Source organism: Canis aureus, chromosome 29 (genome assembly GCF_053574225.1).
Source record: "Canis aureus isolate CA01 chromosome 29, VMU_Caureus_v.1.0, whole genome shotgun sequence".
In the NCBI taxonomy this organism is placed as follows: domain Eukaryota; kingdom Metazoa; phylum Chordata; class Mammalia; order Carnivora; family Canidae; genus Canis; species Canis aureus.
In genome coordinates, this window is record NC_135639.1 from 9937144 (window position 1) to 9958681 (window position 21538).

Below are 21538 nucleotides of genomic sequence, written 5' to 3' on the forward strand. Positions count from 1 at the left end.
GCTTGATTTAAACCAGACTATGATGTCTTTCTTAACTGGGTTTTGGCTCGACCTCTCTGATTCTTAAAATAGAAATATATGCATATATTATGTTATTGTTAATTGTTCGCAAGTGTGGCTCTGGATTTGGTGGTAGAATGATTTTTATATTGAACGAGCAACAGATTGTTCTTAACCCCATGTCTGGTCTTTTTTGCTCACATGTGCCTCCTGATTGGGTTAATTTTGCTTTGGGGAGACAGGGCTTTAAACCAAAGCAACAAAGCTGAGTGGGATAGGATATGCTTTGCCTCCTTTCTCTGTGCTCGTGAAGGTGGAAGGGGAAGGTAGATGTGAACGGAAAGTGTTTACAAGTAAAGTGTACTGGGAACTTTGTTCAGGTAAAGGTATTTCTATTGAAAGAAGTGAAATGGCTAACTCACTGGCTCTGTTGCAGTGTGTGCTTTAGTAAAATTTACAGGGCATTTGTTAAAATCGCAGATTCCATAGTCTTAGCCCCAGGGATTCTGGTTCAGTAGACCTTGAATGGGACCAGGAATCTGTATTTTAAGCAGGTCTTTAGGTGATTCTGAAATGCACTCTGAGAAACTCTGGGTTAATCCCAGCGCAGTCCCTCCTGGGACTTCAGGTGGCGATGACATTTTCTGGATCAGGCATTAGCACGGATTAGGAACCAGTTGGCCAGCCGCAGTTTTGGCATGGCTCTGAGTGTTCTCAATCCAGCTCCAGCCTCTGAGCTGAATGGGTCCTTGTTGACTTCTTTGAAGTCATGTATTAAGCAGCTTTTTATTCTCTTAGGGGCTACGGATAGCATTTGGAGTGTGTGTCAAGTGCAGGTGATTGCCCAAATTGTGTTGGACCACTCCTGCCACCTAGAATGCTATTGTTACTAAAATGACACCACTATCATTCTTGGGGCCTTCTAGAGAAGCAGTGATGGGGCCACTTGCCTGACTCTAGTGGAGAGTCCAGTGTGAAGGTGATTCTTAACATGGCCAGGTGGGGCCCTTCAGGTGCTATGGCCAACCCTCCCCGCCCCTCCTCCTTTCCAGTTACTTCTGGGCCATTCTTCTAGCCACCATCTTGAGAACCTGACCTCGGGGAGCTGAAAAGGGGAATGGTTCCGATCTCTATTATTCATTTTTTTTTTTCTAATAGGGGAAAATGCTACGTTCTGGAGGAAAGCTGCAATTTGGTGTAGCTAGACCATTGGCCCATCATGATTTCATCATCTTTTCTCCTGCAACTGTTACAAGTGCTCTTCTTTTTACTCAAATATAAAAGACATAGCCGCCCTTAAAATCTCCTTGACTCAACCCCAGTCATCGTACTTTCGTTTCTCTTTGGCTGACTGGCCTTTCTTCTTTGTCTCCACATCGGTTGGGCATTCTTCCTATACAGAGGTCTTGCCCTGTGTAACCAAAGGGAACAGTAGGTTTTCTCCTTTGTTCTCCCTTTCTTCACTCCTTTATCATAATTTCCTGAGTGCTTGGTATAACCCAGGTTCCATGCAAGATATAGCCTGTCACCTTCACCAATGGTTCCAAGGTTATTTGGGGGTCATCATTTGGAATGTGGTTGTCTTGGGTTTTCATAGGGTCAAGTAGAGTAAGAGAAGCAGAAGAAAGTGGTCAAATACCAGTCCCTTGGAAGAAAACAGATCTCTGAGAGATTAATTTATTTGGGGGAATGTGGATACACCTCAGCTTCTCATATATGTCAAAATGGATGTGTGATTCTTTACAAAGAGCACACTCACTCCATCAGTAAGCACGGCCCCTTTGGCGGGGCAGGAGATGTCTATCAGGTATCTGGATAAAAGAGGGTTATTGGACTGTAGCTGGAATGAAAAGCCCCAACAGATATGTTGATGACAGAGAAAATACCACAGGGATGCCAGGCATGCCTTTACCTGGCGACAGGTGAACCTGTAATCAGATGTCTTGAAGATGGCTTCTTCCTAGTTTTTTGCAAGGCCACTTTTCATGCTGTATTTGCCCAACCTCCTCTACCACACAGGTAACTGAGTGTTTTCATGATGGAGTTGGAGGGTTATCTTCTTGGCCCTGACCCTCGCCCCTCCCCCAACACATACACACAACATCTCACTCAACTCAATCCATCATTGTTCTCTTTTTAGAACAAGAGGAGTTGTGTTTTTTCTTTTCCTTCTTTTCTTTTTTTCTTTCTTTCTCTCTCTCTTTCTCTCTCCTACTGTGAATTTTTCCTTCTTGACATTTACTAATTTGTACTGGACTTACTGTCATAAGATAGACATTTTAGGTTTTTTTGGTTTTTTTTTTTTTGGTTTTTTTTTGAGTCAAAAATACTTTTCTCTGGTAGCTAAGAAATTCCTTGTGTTCATGTCCCAGTGAGCGTGAGTTTTTTGAGGCTCTTTATGCATTTTGATGCTTGAGGAAAGAGAAAAGAACTTTTTGGTTGGGGGAGGCAGGTGGCACACAGCGTCTCTCTTTGTCCCTTGACAGGAGCTCCTCGTGCTTTCAGTGCTGGGGCTTGGATACCATGCCAGCCACTGGCTTACCTGCTCCTGCTCCTTTGGCATCAGTGTGATCAAGGAGGCCAGGAGGGCTAGGCCAGAGAGGGTGTCCTCATGAGCTTATCAGCTCTTGTGTAGGAGTCCAGGGCTGCCGGTGGACAGCCACAGTCACTGGGAAGCAGCCTGTGCACATCCATGAGTTTGAGAGAGGGCCTCAACCTCTCGCGTGCTGCAACACATCACCAGTTGGGTATTGGTGGGAGAGATGTAGAGGAGGTCAAAGATGTTTGCTCAGGAAGCATGCGGTATTGCTGGGTTCAGTGGATCCGTTTTTTAGGGGGTACAGCAGCTTCCTTCCCTGGAACCAGAAGTTTCCATAGGGCAGGATGGAGATTTAACTCTTGCCATAAACAGATAAACCCATCTGCTGGGTAGGGGCGCACATGCATGCAGCACCCACTTGTACCGCCACTGGCCTCTGAGAAGGGCCCAGAGGGTGATTTTTTTTCTGAGACTTTAGTTTCATCCTCTTGGTTGCTGTTTTGGGTAGATCAAGATTATCTTTTATAACAGTGTCTTTGAGGCGAGTGGCATGTTCCCAGGCACCTCCAGAACGAGACAGAAGATGTGGGGGTACCGGCTGGGTGCAGGTGGTTCAGGAGCCAGTTCTTGGGGCTGCGCATTCTTGGTTATGAAACACACTGGATCCTGTGAGGAGGGAGGGTTCTACTCCTAGAAGCTTATTTGCTGTCTAGCAGCCAAATACCATGATCTTGGAACATTCTCCATGTTTTGGCTAGTCAGGTGGTCTAATGAAGCCTCCCTGGTTCCAGAACATACTTGGGTAATGAGGGCAGCTCTGGATGGCTAACTGGGTTCCGCCCTTCCATGTGGGTGCTTCATCCTCCCTGGCCTCCCCATTGGGCTGCTCCCTCCTCTCAGCCTTCCACAGACAGGGCAGTATGAGATCTGATTTGGATTTGGGCTACTGGGATCTTCTAGGAAGACCCAGCCTGTCCAGGACTGGTGGGTGAGCCATTGATCCAATGGGTTTATTCATGGGGGAGGCAGAGACCTGTTGGAGAAAAGTGATAAACCACCTCGTCTGATGACTTCAATTATGTTATGGAGGGAAACAGAATCCAACCCTAGAAACCCCTTCAACCTTTATCCCAGCCACCTGGTTGGAAGTGGTGAAAGCATTTTGTTTGGATGTCAAGGGGAGTGGTGGGCAGGGCTTAGAGCTAAAAGTATGTTAGCGCGGGGCCTTAGTTCTGGCTTGGGAACGTGGATCCACAGCCTCAGAATCAGGAATTAGTGTGGCCATTCGTCACCCCTCCCCTCTTTGCCTCTGCCTGCCCTGTTCTCTGTGAGGTCCCCTACCTTGGTCCTAACCCAGTGTGCAGAGATAACACTATTTCTTGGTGGCCCTTTAAAAAGAAAAGGGGGAAAAAAAAAGCCCTATTCCCTACTCCCTTGCTTAATCTCCCACATACACTGTAGAAGTATACAAAATGCACAATTCATTAAAAGCTTGATTTATGGCACGTGTTAAAGAGATTCCGGAGAGTGAGGAGTTGAGACTGCAAATACACAGTAGAAACGCGCCTGCTGGGATGGAGGGGTGCTTTATTTTAGGGGGCTCGCATTCATTCTTTATTGGTAATTTAATTATCACCACCAGTGGAATATTTTTTAGACTAGATAGAACATGTGATAGGGAAGATCATGATTTTGTGCCAAAAAAAAAAAAAAAAGTGATAATTTAATAGTGCTGAGTTAGTCAAGGGGTTCACGGGTGGGCAGTGGAATTACTCGAGGGACATATTCGGAAGGAAAGACACTCCAGCAAGATGCAGCGTTTCATGGAGGAGTCGCCAGCAGAGGATGGCGGTGCCAAGCCCCGGAAACACGTTAGCTCTCGGCAGAAGCGGAGTGAAGAGAAAGCCAGCCACGGTTTACAGTCCCAGAGGGGATTTTAAAAGCTCAGTAAAAATGCATGGAGGTAAAATTAAGATATACCTCCATGGACAGAGTGACCAGATTCTAGTTTCTTATACTTCTGGCATCTTCTTACCTTTTTTTTTTTCACCCCCCTTTGTGCAAAAGTATTTTCCACATTTGTGCCTTGAATCTAAACCTCCACATCGAATCTGGACAGAACTCTCCTAAGTAATCCTTTTTTGCAAGCACGATTTTCAAGTTTTCATAAGTAATGATAACGGCAGGGTTTGCCAAGGGTTTCTGTTTTAAAAGCTTTCACGTTAAAACCTCGTTGAGATTGTTTGGAGGGGGATGTGAACTTTTGCCATGGGTTTGTGGGCAGAGATTCCTCTCGGGTCATAGGCTAGCCGCAGAGCAGTTAACGTCCGGCTCAACGTTAAGTCTTTCTGTTCTTAAGCAGCCTCTAAGCCACATTCATCATGAGGACGTTCTCACGCACCAGCTCTCCCCCTGCCCTGGGACCGACCCCTGACACCCCGATCCTTAATTTCTTAGCTTTGCTCTTTCACTTGCTGGAGCCGCAGCCCATGCTGGCTGGGAGCAGAGGGTGTCCTCTTCCAAACCCATCAGGCCTGTCCTGTTGTACAGTCAGCCCTTAATGCCAGCGGAGCTTCGTTCTTCCCCGAGCACACAGTAGGACAGCATCACCCACACAAAAGCAGCTGCGTGCTCCAGATCTCCTGGATTCCCCAGAGGCAGGTGCCAGTCATAAACTCCCTTGGATCTGGGCAGCACAGGATTCTAAAAAGGTGCTAGGAAAAACAGTTGTGGTGTCGACAGCAAATACTAACTGAGCCCTTCACAAGGGCCCAGCTCAGCACTGAAGGCTTTATGGGTGTGACCTCATTTTACCCTCAAGGTCACTCTGTGGAGCGGAAACTTTCCTAGTTTCCTTTTAACAGGTAGGAAACTCTAGTTTAGGATGGATAAATGACTTCCTGAAGCTCTCACGGTTGGCCAGCATGGGAACTGGGGCTTGGCCCCCGACCTGCCTGGGGCCCCGTGTCATGAACAGGTAGCAGAGGAAAGGTACCATCTCGGGTTAGCTGCTTGGCCAGGGCCGGTCGCTAGGTGCCCACGCAGGAGGGTGCAGAGATGCAGCAAAACCCAGCCCGGTAGCCCAGGGAAAGGGGCAGGGGCCGTGTCCTCGTCATTCCTGACTCCTCGTAGAAGTCACTGTGTTTCAAGCCTGTGTGCTTTGCTTTTTCCCCCTCCCCTCCTGTGGCGGTTTCACCTTCCTCAGTTCTGATCCCTGCTCTTCTAAAAAATATTTTTATGTTAAAGAAGTGCTTCTTCTAAAATAAAAAAGAACTACATATGCAGGGTAATGAAATTCAAGTGGCTTGGAAAGTTCTGAGGTAAGACGAATTTTGCCCCTTCCCTCAGCTGTGAGTCTGTCTTCTCTGAAGGTAACCACTGTTAGATGTCTTCTGTATCCTTCCTGAAAGTTCAGAAACAATGCTATGTTTCCCCCCCCACCCCCCCAAGGGAAGGCTGCTTTCCCACATCAGACTCTCTAAGCCTTGCGCATATGAGCAGAGGTTTTGGAAGACCTGCTGTTTCACCCAGAACCCTGCCCCTGTTTTTTTCCCCATTGGGTTGCCCCTCCTCTCCACTGATGGCAGCCCATCTGGTACTGATAGTGGAATTCTGGACATCCCATGGGTCCAGTGGTGATAGGCTACCCAGCTGTCCTTGCAGAGAGTCATGGCAGCATACTGTGCCAGACCACAGCCATTTGGGGTCTGTATCATCAGCGAGGCTGACTTACTAGTGTGGCCGCTCCTTGTTGCCTGTGATCCTCAGGTCCAAGTTCTCGTGGCAGTGAATGGTGATTTTTGCCTCTCTACATGGGAGAACTTTCCAGAAGACCTTCTTGTCTTTGAAAACACCAGCTTCCTTTTGTGTGCATAGCACACGGCCTTGATGCGGGACGTTAGGATTTGGGGAAACATCTTTGGCCAAACTCAGTCCTGAATCTTTTGTGTCTTCTCTATGGATGGAGCACAAAATGTTTGTATGGTCACTGGAGACTGTGTAGATCTTGATGCTCTTTGAAAGGCCGGGTTTTGGATGAGTCCTACAGCTGAGTCAGTGTCGTGCAGTGTGTTGGGCCCCAGGTGGATTCTGGAGGGGTGTTCCAAGTTGTCTGTTGGCCAGGGTGGGGTCCCTTGCCTAGTCCCTGGTGTTAGTGGGGAGCAGAGGTGGGTTCTCTGGGAGTCCACACAGTTAACCTTTTGTGCTTTCCTCCTTCTGCCATTTTTTTAAATATAAGATTTTATTTATTTATTCATGAGAGACAGAGAAAGAGGCAGAGACATAGGCAGAGGGAGAAGCAGGCTCCCTGAGGGGACTCCACTGTGGGAATCGATCCCAGGACCCCGGATCATGCCCTGAGCTGAAGGCAGATGCACTACCACTGAGCCTCCCAGGCGTGCCCTTGCTTCTGCCATTTGAGCGTGTGGACACCTGGGTGTGAGGCCTCAGCCTCTTGGAGCCTAATCTATAGACAAGGTTCTCTCAGTTCCAAAATTAAAGATTCTTTAGCTTATTTTTAAAGAAAATGTTTATAGTGCTCTTGTTAACACTGCTCATGCTGTCTGCATAGTAAAATTTAGGAGTGACTCCCCCATCAGAAGGTTGCTCAGAAATGTTCTCTTGTACGTTTTATTTTTATTTTTAAAGATTTATGTATTTATTTTAAAAAGAGAACAAGAGTATGGGAGGGAGGGCAGAGGGGGAGGAGAGCATCCTCAAAGCAAACTGGGCTGAGTGGGAAACCCAGTGTGGGGCTCCATCTCATGGCCTGGAACTCATAACCTGAGCCAAAATCAAGAGTCAGGTGCTTAACCAACTGAGCCATACAGGTGCCCATTCTCTCGTGCAGTTTAAAAGGTAATAGAAATCCTGGATTAAACAGCACATACAACTAGATTTTAATACGGAAACCGGCTTCTGATTCCTAAACTGATTCTTCCCCCAGTTCATTCTTGGGCATCTTCTTGGGTTTCTGTTTGCCTTAAGGAGACTTTGGCCTTCCAAAGGAGAGAATGAAGGGATTCCAAGCAGGACGTTCCCCGGGAAGTAAGTACAGGTCTTCTGGTTCCCAGTGGGAATGGTTCAGGCTCTACTTTGTGAGTGGTGACCCCAACTAAGTTTATTCTGCGTTCCATCTTTGCCACCTTAATTTAAAAGGTGTTTGTCAGCACAGCTGGGGAATCCCATTTACCAGGGCAGTCACGCAGGGGACAGAACCAGGGAGGGAGGGTGGGCCACCTTCTTGGGCCACGTTAAGCCTGAGGCTCCAACTTCTGTGAACTCCAAGTCTCGTTCATGGTTTTGAATAACGTAGTGGTCAAGCAGCCGATGATGGTACCAGGATTGTGAGTAATTCTCAAAATTAGTCTTCAGGTAGGCTCCGCGTGTGTTTTCCTTTACAGAAACCAGCACAGGAAAGACGCTCTGTTTAAGAAGTAACCATTTTATCAGATGCAGATGGAAACGAGTGAGGGTGAATGAGAAAACTCGGGGCAGCCCTTGCGTGCTGCAGGTGGGAGAGGCGCTTTCCCACAAGATGATAAAGCAAGGATGTGGGGGTTTTTTTGTTTTCGTTTTTTCTTTTTTGCTCCTTGACTCTTCATCCCATACGTTCAGTCCACTAGTTTCTGAAAGCAAAATTAACAAGAGGTAGTTGATGTCCACCGAATGGCCTGGGCATCCACCAGTTCTTGGAAGGACTGGGGAGCAGCAGAGAACGGCCCCTGGTGCCTGGGTCTCCAGTTACCTGGAATTAAGGCACTTGGAGCTCCTGGCCCTTCACATTCAAATCCTAGAGCTGACATTCGGCTTTTCCTTCCAAAAGGCAGACAACATATTGAAGAGCTGATTTTCTAAAATGTTTTCATGGAGTTTCATAGGCACAGAATTGATTCACGATCTGAGCTAGTCTCCAGGGAGATTGATTGGTCATGCAGGGCTCTGGGACAGTTCTAGGCGAAAAGGCAATAATGAATCCCGTGGGGTTGATGCTCTGTCCTCAGCTGCTTGTTTTGAGGAATTAGGTCAGAAAGCTGACTTCTGTTTTGCTCAGATCCTATCTAAAAATGTTTGCAGACCTGGTCTTAGGAATGTAGGATGTGGGTGAAATCTGGTAGCGCCTAGATGGGAACAGAGGAGTTGAAATCCAAAGGTTTTGGTCCGAAATTCTTGACTTTGGCCAGCACTCCCACTTCTCTTCCTTTCTAAGAATCGAACATCTGGCTGGGCTTTGGCCGGCCGCCAAGCTTCTCAGGTGGAGCCAGGATTACACCTGTGTCTTTGCATTTTGTATCCAGGTGTCTGCTGAGTCCAGCTCCTCTATGAACTCTAACACTCCGCTGGTGAGGATAACCACGCGCCTCTCCTCAACAGCAGACACCCCCATGCTGGCAGGGGTCTCCGAGTATGAACTGCCGGAAGATCCAAAGTGGGAGTTTCCCAGAGATAAGTGAGTACTTCTATTGGACGCATCCTCAAATGGAATCTTGGTACAAATGTTGGATTGACATTTTCTTTTTCTGATCCTTAACTGCAAAGATCACGTCTGACGGTGGTAACAGGAGTGAGTGAGATTGTATTTCTAAATAGCCAATTCCTGAAAAAGGAAAGAATTTATTTTCTCTCTCTCTTTTACTAGCTCCTTTAAAATAGCAACTAGGCATGGCTAGTCCCCAAACTAGATAGTACCTGGTTAGTACTTTTTCACTTTTTTAGATAATTAAAACCCAGTCACATGGACTAAAAGGACAATATCCCGTTTGTAAAACAGATATATCATTCCAGCTTCTGCTTATGACATGACTGTTCTGTAGTTCATTTCTTTGGAGAAATTGGGTATAAAATACAAACGGCCTTAAGAATCTTCAGTCCATGTTGCTGTTTTAAGGGTTGTTAATGTAATATAGGGCTGCAGAAGGTTTGACTGTGGTACCTGCCATCAGATTTCCAGTGGTCCATATATTCTTCATTGGATGATGTGGAGGTGTTTCAGTTATATGCTCAAAGCACAGCCTCCAGGCCCTGTTGAAGGCATTACTGGGAGCTGTTTATCTCTTGATCTGGCTTCAGTTCCATGTATTTGGGCTCTCCTGGACTGGATTTGAATCTTGGCTTAGCTTGCCCCAGTGGCTGGGCAACCTTGATTCTCTGAATTTCGTTTTTGTAAAGTGATGATCATGGTACAGGCCTCCCAGGACTGAGTACAAATCTTAGCTCTTGAGTTTCCCTGTCTTCTGTTTTCCTCCCTGCAGTGGTGAGCTGGGAGCTCTGAACTGCAGACCTGACAACTTGGTGGCGCTAGGAGGAGAGTGTGTGAGGCAGATCTTGTGCTCCCAGCCCTCCCACTGCTGGGCGGGACCAGTTCCCAGACCTACCTTCTGAAATAAAGCATGATGGTCCTCGAAGACTGTTGGCTCACTTCCGGGGTACCACTTGTAGCCCCTCGAATTTGAACCTTGGGAGTAGTGGAAGGTGGAAATCACGGACTGTCCATCTACATCACATCAACCGGAATAAGCTTTTGCTTTGCTTCTTTATAGCTTCTCCTCCTGCTTTGTCTTGACATCTGTAGTATCTCCTGAGATTATGTCAGAGAGGTGTTTTGATTACAATAGAAGAGACTCATACACAAATTTAGAGGTACCAAGATGAGCTTTTCTAGAGACCCAAGTATTATTTTAAATTAAAAAGGTTTTAAAAATTTTGTATTGTTTTTTAAAGATTTTATTTATTTATTCTTGAGAGATACAGAGAGAGAGGCAGAGACATAGGCAGAGGGAGAAGCAGGCTCCCTGAAGGGGGCCTGTTGTGGGACTCGATCCCAGGACCCCTGGATCGTGACCTGAGCCAAAGGCAGACGGTCAACCGCTGAGCCACCCAGATGCCCTTAGAGACCAAGTCTGATGAGCTCTATTTGGGAGAGGTAGCTTACGTGGCCCCCTGTGATTTTGATTTCCCGCAACTCTACGCCAGTTTTGTCTCCCAAAGGCTGATTTGGAGATACTGGTGTGCACCATAAGCCAGGACCAAATAATTGTACAGGTACCTCTCTGTCAAGAGAGTTAATGGAGGTAATTTCCAGTGTATTTGTGTGCCCTAGTGAAAACATCATTCATTCATTCATTCAGGATTTGCTTATTGAACAACTGGGAGGAGGCATCGGAGAAAACAGAAAGAATGGTTTCTTTACCTGGAGAATGTGGAAAGAGAACGGAACGAGGTTGTTTCTCATGGAGTCACCTTGGTCCCAACTTTGAGTGTACAAGTAGGAGGGTTCGTGTGCACATGCGTGTGCATGCACAGGGCTGAACTCGGAGTTTTAAGAAATTATGCTCTCAGGATGCCTGGGTGGCTCAGTGGTTTAGTGCCTGCCTTTGGCCCAGGGCGTGATCCCGGAGTCCGGGATCAAGTCCCACATCGGTGTTCCTGCAGGGAGCCCGCTTCTCCCTCTGCCTGTGTCTCTGCCTCCCTCTGTGTGTCTCTCATGAAAGAATGAATGAATGAATGAATGAATAAATAAATAAATCTTAAAAAAAAAAAAAAAGCAGTTACTGCTCTCTCAGGTTCAGTCCACAGTTTTTGCTGCTGTGACACTGCAGTCAACAGTGGAAGTCTGTATGTGCCTAACTGTTAGCTCCCACCTGGCAGGGGGTGGGGGTCCCTGAGTGCGGAAAATCTGAGTGCTAAGCATTTCAGAACAGAGTTGAGCACAAACGTAGGTGGAGCCGATTTCCAGTGAATGAAGGCTATTTAGAAGCAGTTTATTAGATTGGAGGCAGAAGTGGTACAAAGAAAGGATTGTTATGCTTGTAGTAGCAGGGCAATAGGACATAAATTAGCCATTTTTCCAATGCAAATGTTTATTTTCTGCCAAGATATGAAATTTAATTTTAGTTCAGGAGAGAAACAGAATGACCTCAGCACAGCCTACACTGCCCTAAGTCTTTATTTAGCTTTTGTAAACCATTGTGTACTTACCACAAATACGGTTTATTTACGAAGGGCTACAAAATACTTGGTTGCGTCGTGCTTAAGTGGAAAAAAGAACCCCACATTCATGAGTATTCCAAAGATTTCTCCATTCTGTCAGCTTCTAGGATATCCAAAGACAATATATGGCTATGAGTATGACATTGCACCGAGCTTTCTGAGCTTAGAAATACAGTTTCACTCTGGATTTTCTTCATTATTAATTTTGGGTAGTTCAAGAGTTTCTAAGCTGTTAGGTCAAAAAACGATTCCCCTCGATTTCTAGAATTTTCTTTGTTCTCTAGGGAAAAATTAGGGATTCCTTGAAATGTGTTTAAGATTCATATCATGTAACTTGGCCAGGAACATGACCGTAAAATCCATTGGTATTTGAATAATAGTGATTTTTAAAGACGTCACTTCACAGAGACAAAAAAATAAGAGCAGCTTTAACATTTTTTCTTCGAGACATTCTAAATTGCGAATATTCAACTGGCTCAAGATCAAAAGCTCCTCATTGTTAGCACTTAAGAACCCTGACCACCTCACTAGCAAGGATACCTTCCACAAAGAAAATAAATCGTGAACACAAATGTGAAATTTAATAGCTGTCCCGCCTGTAATTGACATTCTCTACAACGTCACTAAGAAAATACTCGAGCGCGTGTATACCCCGGGTCTCATTAGTTCCATATGATAAATGCTCCATGCTTTTGCAAGCCGCTGAAAGATTTTTATATTTAGTTCTGGAATTTCCCCTTCACCAGATGCTGTGTGCTAATCCCCTATTTACACATTTAGGCTGACGCTGGGCAAACCTCTGGGGGAAGGTTGCTTTGGGCAAGTGGTCATGGCCGAAGCGGTGGGAATTGACAAAGAGAAGCCCAAGGAAGCAGTCACGGTGGCGGTGAAGATGTTGAAAGGTGCGTGGGGAGGGGGACGGGGGACGGGTAGGGGTGGGAACGGGGTGGGAAGTCTTATCAAGAATGTTCCTTTTGTGGCATGTGAACTCTATCATGGCAGGGGGTCAGAGAGCACATAGTTGACCTAGGGGTTGAGGAGTTTTCAGTATAAATCAGCATCCTGGACAGACGATTTATCTTGAGCTGTGTGTACTTACAAGAAAGAAAAGCCGGTTTTGGTAGACAGTGGTAGCCTTCCAGATTGTCCTTCATCAGCTCCTTATAGATGACCGTGATTTTTTATTCCCTCTGTATTTGTATGTGCTTAGAGGTATCAGCTCACCTTGATTGGTTCATTTAGATGCCTGCTGGTATGTTGCATTTGGGGACCCGAGCCTTAACTTACAAATAAAGGAAGGTTGGCCTTGTGGAGGGAGTGAGGAGGCGAAGGGCGAGGGGGACACACCTTCTCCTTTGTAAGAGACTGAGCAGAATGGACACGGGGCTGGGAGAGTCCCTTAGAAAGCTAAAAGGGAAAGGAGCGGGATCGGTGACAGGATCGGAGGCCGGGCACGTTCTGGGATGTGTGAATAGTCACCCCGAAATGCGAGCATCACATGATGTTTGTGTGACGACTGTGCAGCTCTGCTTCATGCCGGTGTCCGAGGAGCTTACAGCTCTTCAACCTCTAACTTTCTCCTCCGCAATGTTCTTTTGTGAGCAGAGCTCCAGGGGACGGTTGCGTTCCAAGTCCTGCGGTAGGGCTCTTAGAAAGGACAGAGTTAAAAAAAAAAAAAATGGACAGAGTTTTCTCCGTGTGTCTGGGCAGAGACACCTGCTCTTGGATGGGGGTGACTGACTGGCTGTGGATTCTCCTGGAGTTGGGCTTTTTTCTGTTTCATGGGCCGCCATGCGATGGTCTTTCTGTCCTCGAGTGGGGAGGTAGCAGGGTGGAAATAGTCAAGAAGATGAATTTTTGTTAGCTGTTGAATGGCTCCCAGGGAAAACTTGGGTGTTTTGAGCTCCTCCCCTTGGGATTTGATGCCATGGAGGACTGTGTTCGCTCACCCCGTGTGTCTCAGCTCCACCTCCACCGACAGAGGTGACCCTCTGGCTTTTGTCCTGCGCGGCCAGGGCCTGCCTCGTGTGCCTTCACCCTCCTGCGGGGCAGGTGTGCTGGGCTGTGTGCCCTGCAACAGCCGACCTCAGCAGCCCCTGGCCACGTACCGGGGCAAGCGTGGGGAAGGCCCGGGCTTCTAGCCTCTTTTGGCAGAACTTTTGTTTGGTTTTTGGAGCTCCAAACTGGAGATCTGGGTGTTTATCTCTCTGGATATACTCAGGCTGGCCTTCCCTTTCAGGATGGAGAGGGACATTAGCCCCAGAGCCCTGGGAGGGCCCTGGCTATTTTTACAGCCAATGGGTGGCTCATAGCACAAGTACAGCCCTCCTCGGTCGCTGTGTGGATCTTGCCTTCCAGCCAATTGCATTGCTCTTCCTTTTGTGAAGTGAAAGAGCTTTTTTTGCAACATGGCCCCTGTGCATTTCCTTATTTCATTTTTTTAGTACATGCAGATTTTTCTATATTGGATTAACTCGAAGGGAGGCACATGGGAAAGAGTCTTGCCACTTTCTAGAAGCTACATGTCCATGAATGTGGAATCTAGCCTTTTTTCTTGCAATTACAGAACAGAGGTTTATAAGACTTTTATTTTTTTTTAGGTTTGGAATCACAGCCCCCCTTTGAGAAAGCCCGCCATGGAGGGCACGAATCTTTGCCTGCTCAAAATGCACGTGTACACACACACTTTTGTAAACAGTTATGAGGTGCCCCCTGAACCTGCCTATAGATTCTGTACGGGCTCAGATTAGCAGTATTTGGTCTGGAGAAAGCCTGTAGTGATTTGAGGTGCCTCCTTCTGCTTCTTCTCCTCTGCTGCCTCTTCCTTTGTGTTGTACTCACAGTTGCTTCCAGACACTCGAAGGGTGATACGGTTTTTTTGAGGCAGCTTAGACCTGCCAGAGGATGGACTTATTTCACAATAAAGTTAAAACACCCCCACATTTGTGAGGTTTGCTGGAAAAGAATTGGCCTTAGCATCAGACGCCTATATGCTAGTTCTGACTTTTGACCCCATTGGCCCCAAATTAGCTATTTGACACGGATCAGGGCAGTTCCCCAGCTGGGCCTTTGCCCCCTTACCAATAAAATGAGGGAGGTGATTTGGAAAGTGTTTTCTGGTTCTAAAATTCAATTTCATGGTCTTTCAACTAAGTTTTTGGCAACTAGCAGCAGCAGCTGATGGGTGAGAGAAAACTAACTCGTTTTTAATTTACCTCATGTTTGTAGACGATGCCACAGAGAAAGATCTTTCTGATCTAGTGTCAGAGATGGAGATGATGAAGATGATTGGAAAACACAAAAATATCATAAATCTCCTTGGAGCCTGTACTCAGGATGGTGAGTAGGAGGAAAAAATGCTTTCATCTAAATAATTTACGCTTCAATGTTAACATCATTTTAGAAACGGTTGGACTCTTGGATCTTGCTCCTAGGGCACCTCAAGTGCATGTTTAAAGTTCTCTTTAAAATCCCCTTAGGAAGATGTTCCTGGCTGTGAACACAAAGGGGGCTTTGTGGCTGCACTGGGGGGCTGGGGAAAGGTAGGCGTTGGGTGACTTGGATGGGAGGGCCTTATAGAGTCCTTCTGTTCTTAGGGCCTAACCCGGAGGGTGCTGGGAAAAGACAGTCTCCTTGTTTTTGTTTTGTAGCGTTAAGAGGGGATTTCTCAAAATAAGACTATGGGGGTGCCTGGGTGGCTCAGTCGAGTAAGCGTATGACTTGGGCTCAGGTCATGATCCTGGGGTCCTGGGATCGAGCCCCACATCAGGCCCTCTGCTCAGCGGGGAGTTTGCTTGTCCCTCTCCTTTCGGTTTTCCTCCTGCTCATGCTCTCTGTCTTTCTCTCTTTCTCTCAAACAAATAAAATCTTAAAAAAAAAAAAGGAGGTGGGGAAAGACCCTATGTTTTGGTTGATGAATCCCTCAAAATGATGATTGAAGAAGTCGTGTCTTGCTATGAGCAGTGATGGGTTACCAAGAATAGGGAAGGAGAGAGAGAGAGCGTGGAATGAAGGGACACTTTATCTTCCTTAAGAGAGAGAGAGAGCCCTGACTTCTCTTGATAATTAATGAACTAGAAAACGCCTCTCTTTGCCTCAGCAACTCCTGTTTTAGGTCTGTACCAGAAGTTGGGAGACTTTCTGTGAAGGGGGACTGTAAATATTTTTGGGTTTTGTGGCGACGACTCCTCTTTGCCATTGTAGTGAGAAAGCAGCCACAGACAATACAGAAGTGAATGGGCCTGGCTGTGTGCCAATACAATTTAATTACAAAAACAGGCGGTGGGCAGGATTTGGCCCTGCAGGCTGTAGTTTGCCAACCTCTGGTCTACACCACGGAGAAAGGATTGCACGTGTGTGTAAGGAGGCAGACAGAAATGTTCGCTGTGTGCTGTTACAGCCCAATCCTGGAAGCAATGTAAAGGGAGATGAGTAAATAAAGTGTGGTATGTTTATAGGATAGGATACACATAGCTCTTAAAAGGAATGATCTAGATTTATTTTTATCAGCCTAGCTGGGTTCCACAAAGATAATAAGTCGGGGGAAAATGCTGCAAAGCTGTCTTTATTATTCATTTATGCGATTAAAAATAATAACATTTGTTGATACTTATATGTATGTAAAATCATTAAAATGAACTGGAAAAGGCAAATTGGTGATGACCATTGCTCTGCAGGAGGGCACAGGCGAGCACGAGAGTGATTGGGGAAGGACACTCATTGTGTGTCTGTTTCTCTAAGACTTTTGAGGCTCTCTTGACCCAAGTGTCTATTATCATTTTGGGGAGATTAGAATGCAGGTGTTCTATTTTTGTGTGTGCTTTTCTGTATGTTGAAATAAAAAAAAAAAAAAAAAAAAAGGACTGGGTTGTAAGAAAGAATACTGGGCTTCCCAATGGTAGATCTGGGCGCGTAGCCTCAGTGAGCTTGTCCTCTCCATCCACAGGCCCACTCTACGTCATTGTGGAGTATGCCTCGAAAGGCAACCTCCGTGAATACCTCCGAGCCCGGAGGCCGCCTGGGATGGAGTATTCCTATGACATTAACCGCGTTCCTGAGGAGCAGATGACCTTTAAGGACTTGGTGTCGTGTACCTACCAGCTGGCGAGAGGCATGGAGTACTTGGCTTCCCAGAAAGTGAGTCCTTCACATTCTCCTCAGTTGGGTGCATTCCAGTTAAAAAGGTCTGTGAAGAAAACAGGCAGTTTGGATGTGCTCATTTGCTAAATCAAGCCCTTGCATGTCCTGTACAACCTGGAAAATATGTATTGCGTTATTCACATTGGGGTTTAGTGAACTCTTCAAGAGCCGGGGCAGCCTCAGAAGTCTATAGTGACACTGCATAGATGGGCAGAAAAGATCTCCTGGGAATTCAGCTCTCGGTAGACAACAGCTGGTTTAGGGGGTGCTACCTTTAATTCTGATGGGTTTTGGGGGGGCTTTATTTGCTTTGTGATGAGTTTTTGGACATAGACTTTCTTGTGTTTATGGTTTTCAGTTTGAAAGGGCATTAAATTCTAAGAATAAAGGTCAAGCGGAGGGATATTTTAGTAACACTGAGTCCTGGGTATCCTCTGGGTTTATTTTGTCTCATTTAGCGGGGTGACCCTCTGGTTAGAAGTTGGCCAGGTCCCCTGAGGTGAACTGTCTGCATTCCAAGCATGCCACTTGCAATGGAACTTTAAACATCTGAGTTATTCTGAAAGCAGTTAGACAGGTGCCCCGATGTCCTCTGGGGCATTTTGGATGACCCAAGGCACCCTTCTGTAGCTCACACTTCCGAGGGGAGGGTTGCAGAACTTCCTCCTTGGGCAGAGGTGGGGTCACTTCCTACCTGCAGCGGAGCTGGATGCTGATGATTGGGCTCCCCAAAGAAGTGAGATTCTCTTGTGGGCATGGAGCCCTTGTCACTGGGGGGCCCAGCTGGGTCATGGCCATGCCCAGTCACGTGGGTGAGTGAGGCAGCCCATATCCGACCACGTGGTGTCAGGGATTCAGGGAGGGGTGGCTATACCTCAGCCCCTTCTTCTGTGGCCACATTAGAACATGGCCAGAACTACCACACGTTCTGCTTTTTGTTTTCTTTTTAGTTTCCTTTTTTTATTTGTTTCTTATTTGTAAGACAGTCCAGAGTTGAAGACTTTTTCAGATTCTTTTTCCCCCCTGGGAAAGCTCTTAATGCATAGATTTTAGAAAACAAATGGTTTTGTGTGCATATGCACGTACACAGGGGAGTCTGCCCACTGAAAGGTCTTTGACATGAGGAAATGGATCAGATCCAGAAGGTGAGACATTTGACAAGCCTTCGCTTCTAAATGTCCGTGTCATGAGAGACAAAAAAAAGCACCGAGGAAACTGTTCCAGATTAAGGGAGGCTTAAGAGACAGGACAGCTATGTGTCCACGTGTGACCCTGGACTGGGCCTTATTCAGGGTTGGGGCAGGCAGCTTTTATAAATTTTTTATTTTATTTTTTTATTTATCTATGATAGTCACAGAGAGAGAGAGAGAGAGAGAGAGAGGCAGAGACACAGGCAGAGGGAGAAGCAGGCTCCATGCACCGGGAGCCCGACGTGGGATTCGATCCTGGGTCTCCAGGATCGCGCCCTGGGCCAAAGGCAGGCGCCAAACCGCTGCGCCACCCAGGGATCCCTTATAAAGAACATTTTTACGAACAACTGAAGTTTGAGTATGGTCAACGTTAGCTAATACGACTGGATCAATGTTAAATCTATAGGTGGTGATCGTGGTCTTGTGTTAGGGTAGGAGATCTTTGCTCAAGTGTTTAGGTGTGAAGTATCAGTGAGGTCTGCAATTCACTCTTATTTTATTTATTTATTTGTTTGTTTTTAAAGATTTTATTTATTTACTCGAGAGTGAGAGCATGCACATGGGCAGGGGGGAGGCTCAGAGGGAGAAGCAGACTCCCTGTTCAGCAGGAAGCCCAACATGGGACTCGATCCCAGGACCCCGGGATTGTGACCTGACCTGAAGGCAGACGCTTAGCCAGCCGAGCCACCCCGGTGCCCTGCAGCTCAGTTTTAAATAGTTTAGGCAGAAAAAAGTATGTGTGTTGGGGGCTGAGATTGTGTGTGAAGAGAAAGGGCCAGCGTGACAAGCGATCCATGGACCTTCCTTGTTCTACTTCATCTCTGCTGTAGCTTTCACATATCCCTCGCTAAGACCCTGGGGAGCATGGCCTGCCTGCAGGCTGCCTGCTGTGACCCTCAGCCCGGGTCACTCTGTGTCCTTCCTGATACGGGAGCGGGGAAGTGGTTTTTGGACTCTGCATGGCTCAGTTACTAATAGAAAAGTGGTGGGCGAGCTGGCTTGGTCATTTTATTAATCCTTAAGTGAATATCCCTGAGCACTCTGGACTCTGGTGCCTTGTGCCCTAGGTCAGGCTCCCTTAGCGGGAGTTGTCCTGGACTTCTTGGAGCAGGAACCTCGCGTGACAGCAGGAGAGACCAACAATCAGTGTGGGAATAAAAATAAGTATGGAGGGGCACCTGGGTGGCTCAGTCGGTTAAGCGTCTGCCTCCAACTCAGGTCATGATCTTGGGGTCCTGGGATCAAGCCCGTAGCAGTCTTCCTACTCAGTGGGGAGTCTGCTTCTCCCTTTCCCCTGCCCCCTCCCCATTGCTCATGCTCTGTTTTTGTCTCTGTCTCTCTTTCAAATAAATAATATCTTTAAAAAAAAAATAGGGAAAGGTTAAGCATGCTGTGCAGGAAACAAATTATGTGAGGTCAGTGTGGGTGGTGGTGGTGGTGGGGGGGGTGGTTCGGGGGCAAAGGTGGCTGGTGAGCACTCCCGCAGAGGGATAGCATGTGCAGCGTCTAGGGAGGGACACAGTGTGCAGAGAGCAGGGCGTGAGATGTGGCTGGACACAGGCCGGCCCTGCTCATTGAGGGCCTCGCGGACCCAAGGCCAAGGCCTCTAGACTGTTCCCCTGGTGCGTGGCAAGCCACCCAGGGAGAGTGATAGGATCAGGTTTGTGCTGTAAAGCTCCCTGGCTCTGGCGCTGCTTGCAGCTGGTGGGTTGGAAGTTGGGTGCTGGTGTTTCGGGCTAGGGCTTGTTGGCTCCCATGGGCACTGGAGAAGAAGACGGATTTGGATATATTTTGCTATTGGAATTGTTAGTGATTCCCAGCTTGAGAGGTCTGGTGGTGGTGCAGCTGATCAGGATGAGGAAGGCTCCCGGGCGGGAGGTGGGTGGGGGAGGGGGAGGGGAATAGATTCTGGTGGACAATTCAGGATGCACTTTGAATATGTGTGCGAGCTGTTCAAGGGCCCATGCCGGGCAGGAAGCGCAGGGCGGAGTGCAGCTCTGGGGGCTGGGTAAGACCTTGGGAGCCAGCAAAGGAAGTACCAGGGCTTGGGAGGTCATCTAGCAGGGGAGAGGCGGAGAAAAGGGGGAGTAAGAAAAACTCTCAATTCCTAGAGCTTGGCTCAAAGCACCTGATGGCAGCAGAGGCTGAAGGGACATGGTTAGGAGGCCAGGCAGGATGTGGTTCACAGGGGCACCAGAACGGGTTTCTGGAAGGCGGAGTATCTCTCTGCTCAGAATAGGAGAGAAGGATGTGCATTGCACCTGGCTCTCGGAGGCCGTGTAGAACCTCCCCCCCCCCCCCCCCCCCGATGCCCCAGCCCTGAGGACTCTGGGGTCCTTCCTCTCTTGGAGCTGTTCAGTATAGTGATGAGGGAGCCAAGAGTCAGATGAACTTTGTGAAAGGGGGCAGATGGAAACCTTTGAGGATGACAGACGGCCAGTGCCCTTATTAATGCTGTGATAATAGCCACTCTTGGCATTAGTCATCAGCACTGATTTTTGGGAGCTCAACATTGACGAGGCCTAGGACAAGCATTTTACATACGGTATCCTCCTTAACCTGAGAGCACCTCTGACGTAGGTGCGATGTTAGGCTAAGGATGCTGAGGACCTTTAGGAGTTGCCAGGAAACCTTTGAGCCCGGTGTGTCTGCGTCACTGTCCTCGTTTCCAAGATGGGCACTCCTGGGTCTCTAGAGAAAAGTACTGGCCCCAGACCAGGCCCTTTGGTTCTCCACTCACCCACACTGCTCCGCAGCCTCCCCCCTGTTCTCGGGTAATCCCTGCCTCACCCCAGATGGAGGGGGAACCGGGAAGATGCCCTGTGCCAGGGCTTTGTTCACTAACGGAGTGGGCTGCAAGGGACAGAGCTGTTTCGTTAGGGCTTGAAGGGTTCCAAAGCCCTTTGCAGAAGATCGCCTGCTAATTAAAGACTTGGCACGGGTTTGAAGCTGGTGGTAGATGAAGATCTTAAAAATGGTCCCCTGCCTCCAAAAATGGAGGGTTTATTCCTGACCGTTGGGGATGAGGAAGCAGGGCAAGGACCAGATTCGGGCCTGCTCACACTCAGCCTCCCCGCCGCTAGCGATGAGCTTGCTGGAGGCCTGCTTAAAAACTGTCAAGTGAGCTCTCTGGCTCATTATGATGGAATGCAATTATGAATTCGGCTCGGCAAACGTTTACTGGGTTGAGGTCCATGCTCGGTGCTGGGAATATAGGGATGAACGTATAGGGCCGTGTAGCCTGGGTGGCTCAGCGGTTTAGCACCGCCTTCAGCCCAGGGCCTGATCCTGGAGACCCGGGGTCGAGTCCCGGTTTGGGCTCCCTGCATGGAGCCTGCTTCTCCCTCTGACTCTCTTTCTCTCTCTTTCTTTCCTGAATAAATAAGTAAAATCTTTAAAAAAAAAAAAACAAAAAACATACATGTAGGGCCTGTCCTTAAGCTGCGTGTGTGTGTGTGTGTGTGTGTGTGTGTGGAGAACCAGGGGGATGGATAATTAAAGAAACACGGTGATGTACACAGAATCCAACAAGGTAACATGGGGTATTTGAGCCTTCTATAAATCATGAAAGCTCTTCCTGGTTTTAGTTCAAAGCACACTAATTTTTCTTCTTCCCAGACCCCAAAACCAGTTAAAACTCATTCTAAGATGTTATGCGTAAGTGGGTGTTTTTTGTTTTTTA

At 47.4% G+C, this 21538-nt stretch overlaps 1 protein-coding gene across 22 annotated transcripts in view; it reads left to right on the forward strand.

Moving 5' to 3' along the window:
* FGFR2 (fibroblast growth factor receptor 2) overlaps positions 1–21538 on the forward strand; it is a 105367-nt gene that overhangs the window by 73385 nt on the left and 10444 nt on the right. For all 22 annotated transcript variants that reach the window (XM_077877397.1, XM_077877396.1, XM_077877390.1 and 19 more), the window contains 4 exons: positions 8836–8987; positions 12308–12429; positions 14756–14866; positions 16473–16663. In XM_077877397.1, coding sequence (XP_077733523.1) covers positions 8836–8987; positions 12308–12429; positions 14756–14866; positions 16473–16663 — 576 coding nt within the window. The remainder of the gene's footprint in view (positions 1–8835; positions 8988–12307; positions 12430–14755; positions 14867–16472; positions 16664–21538) is intronic.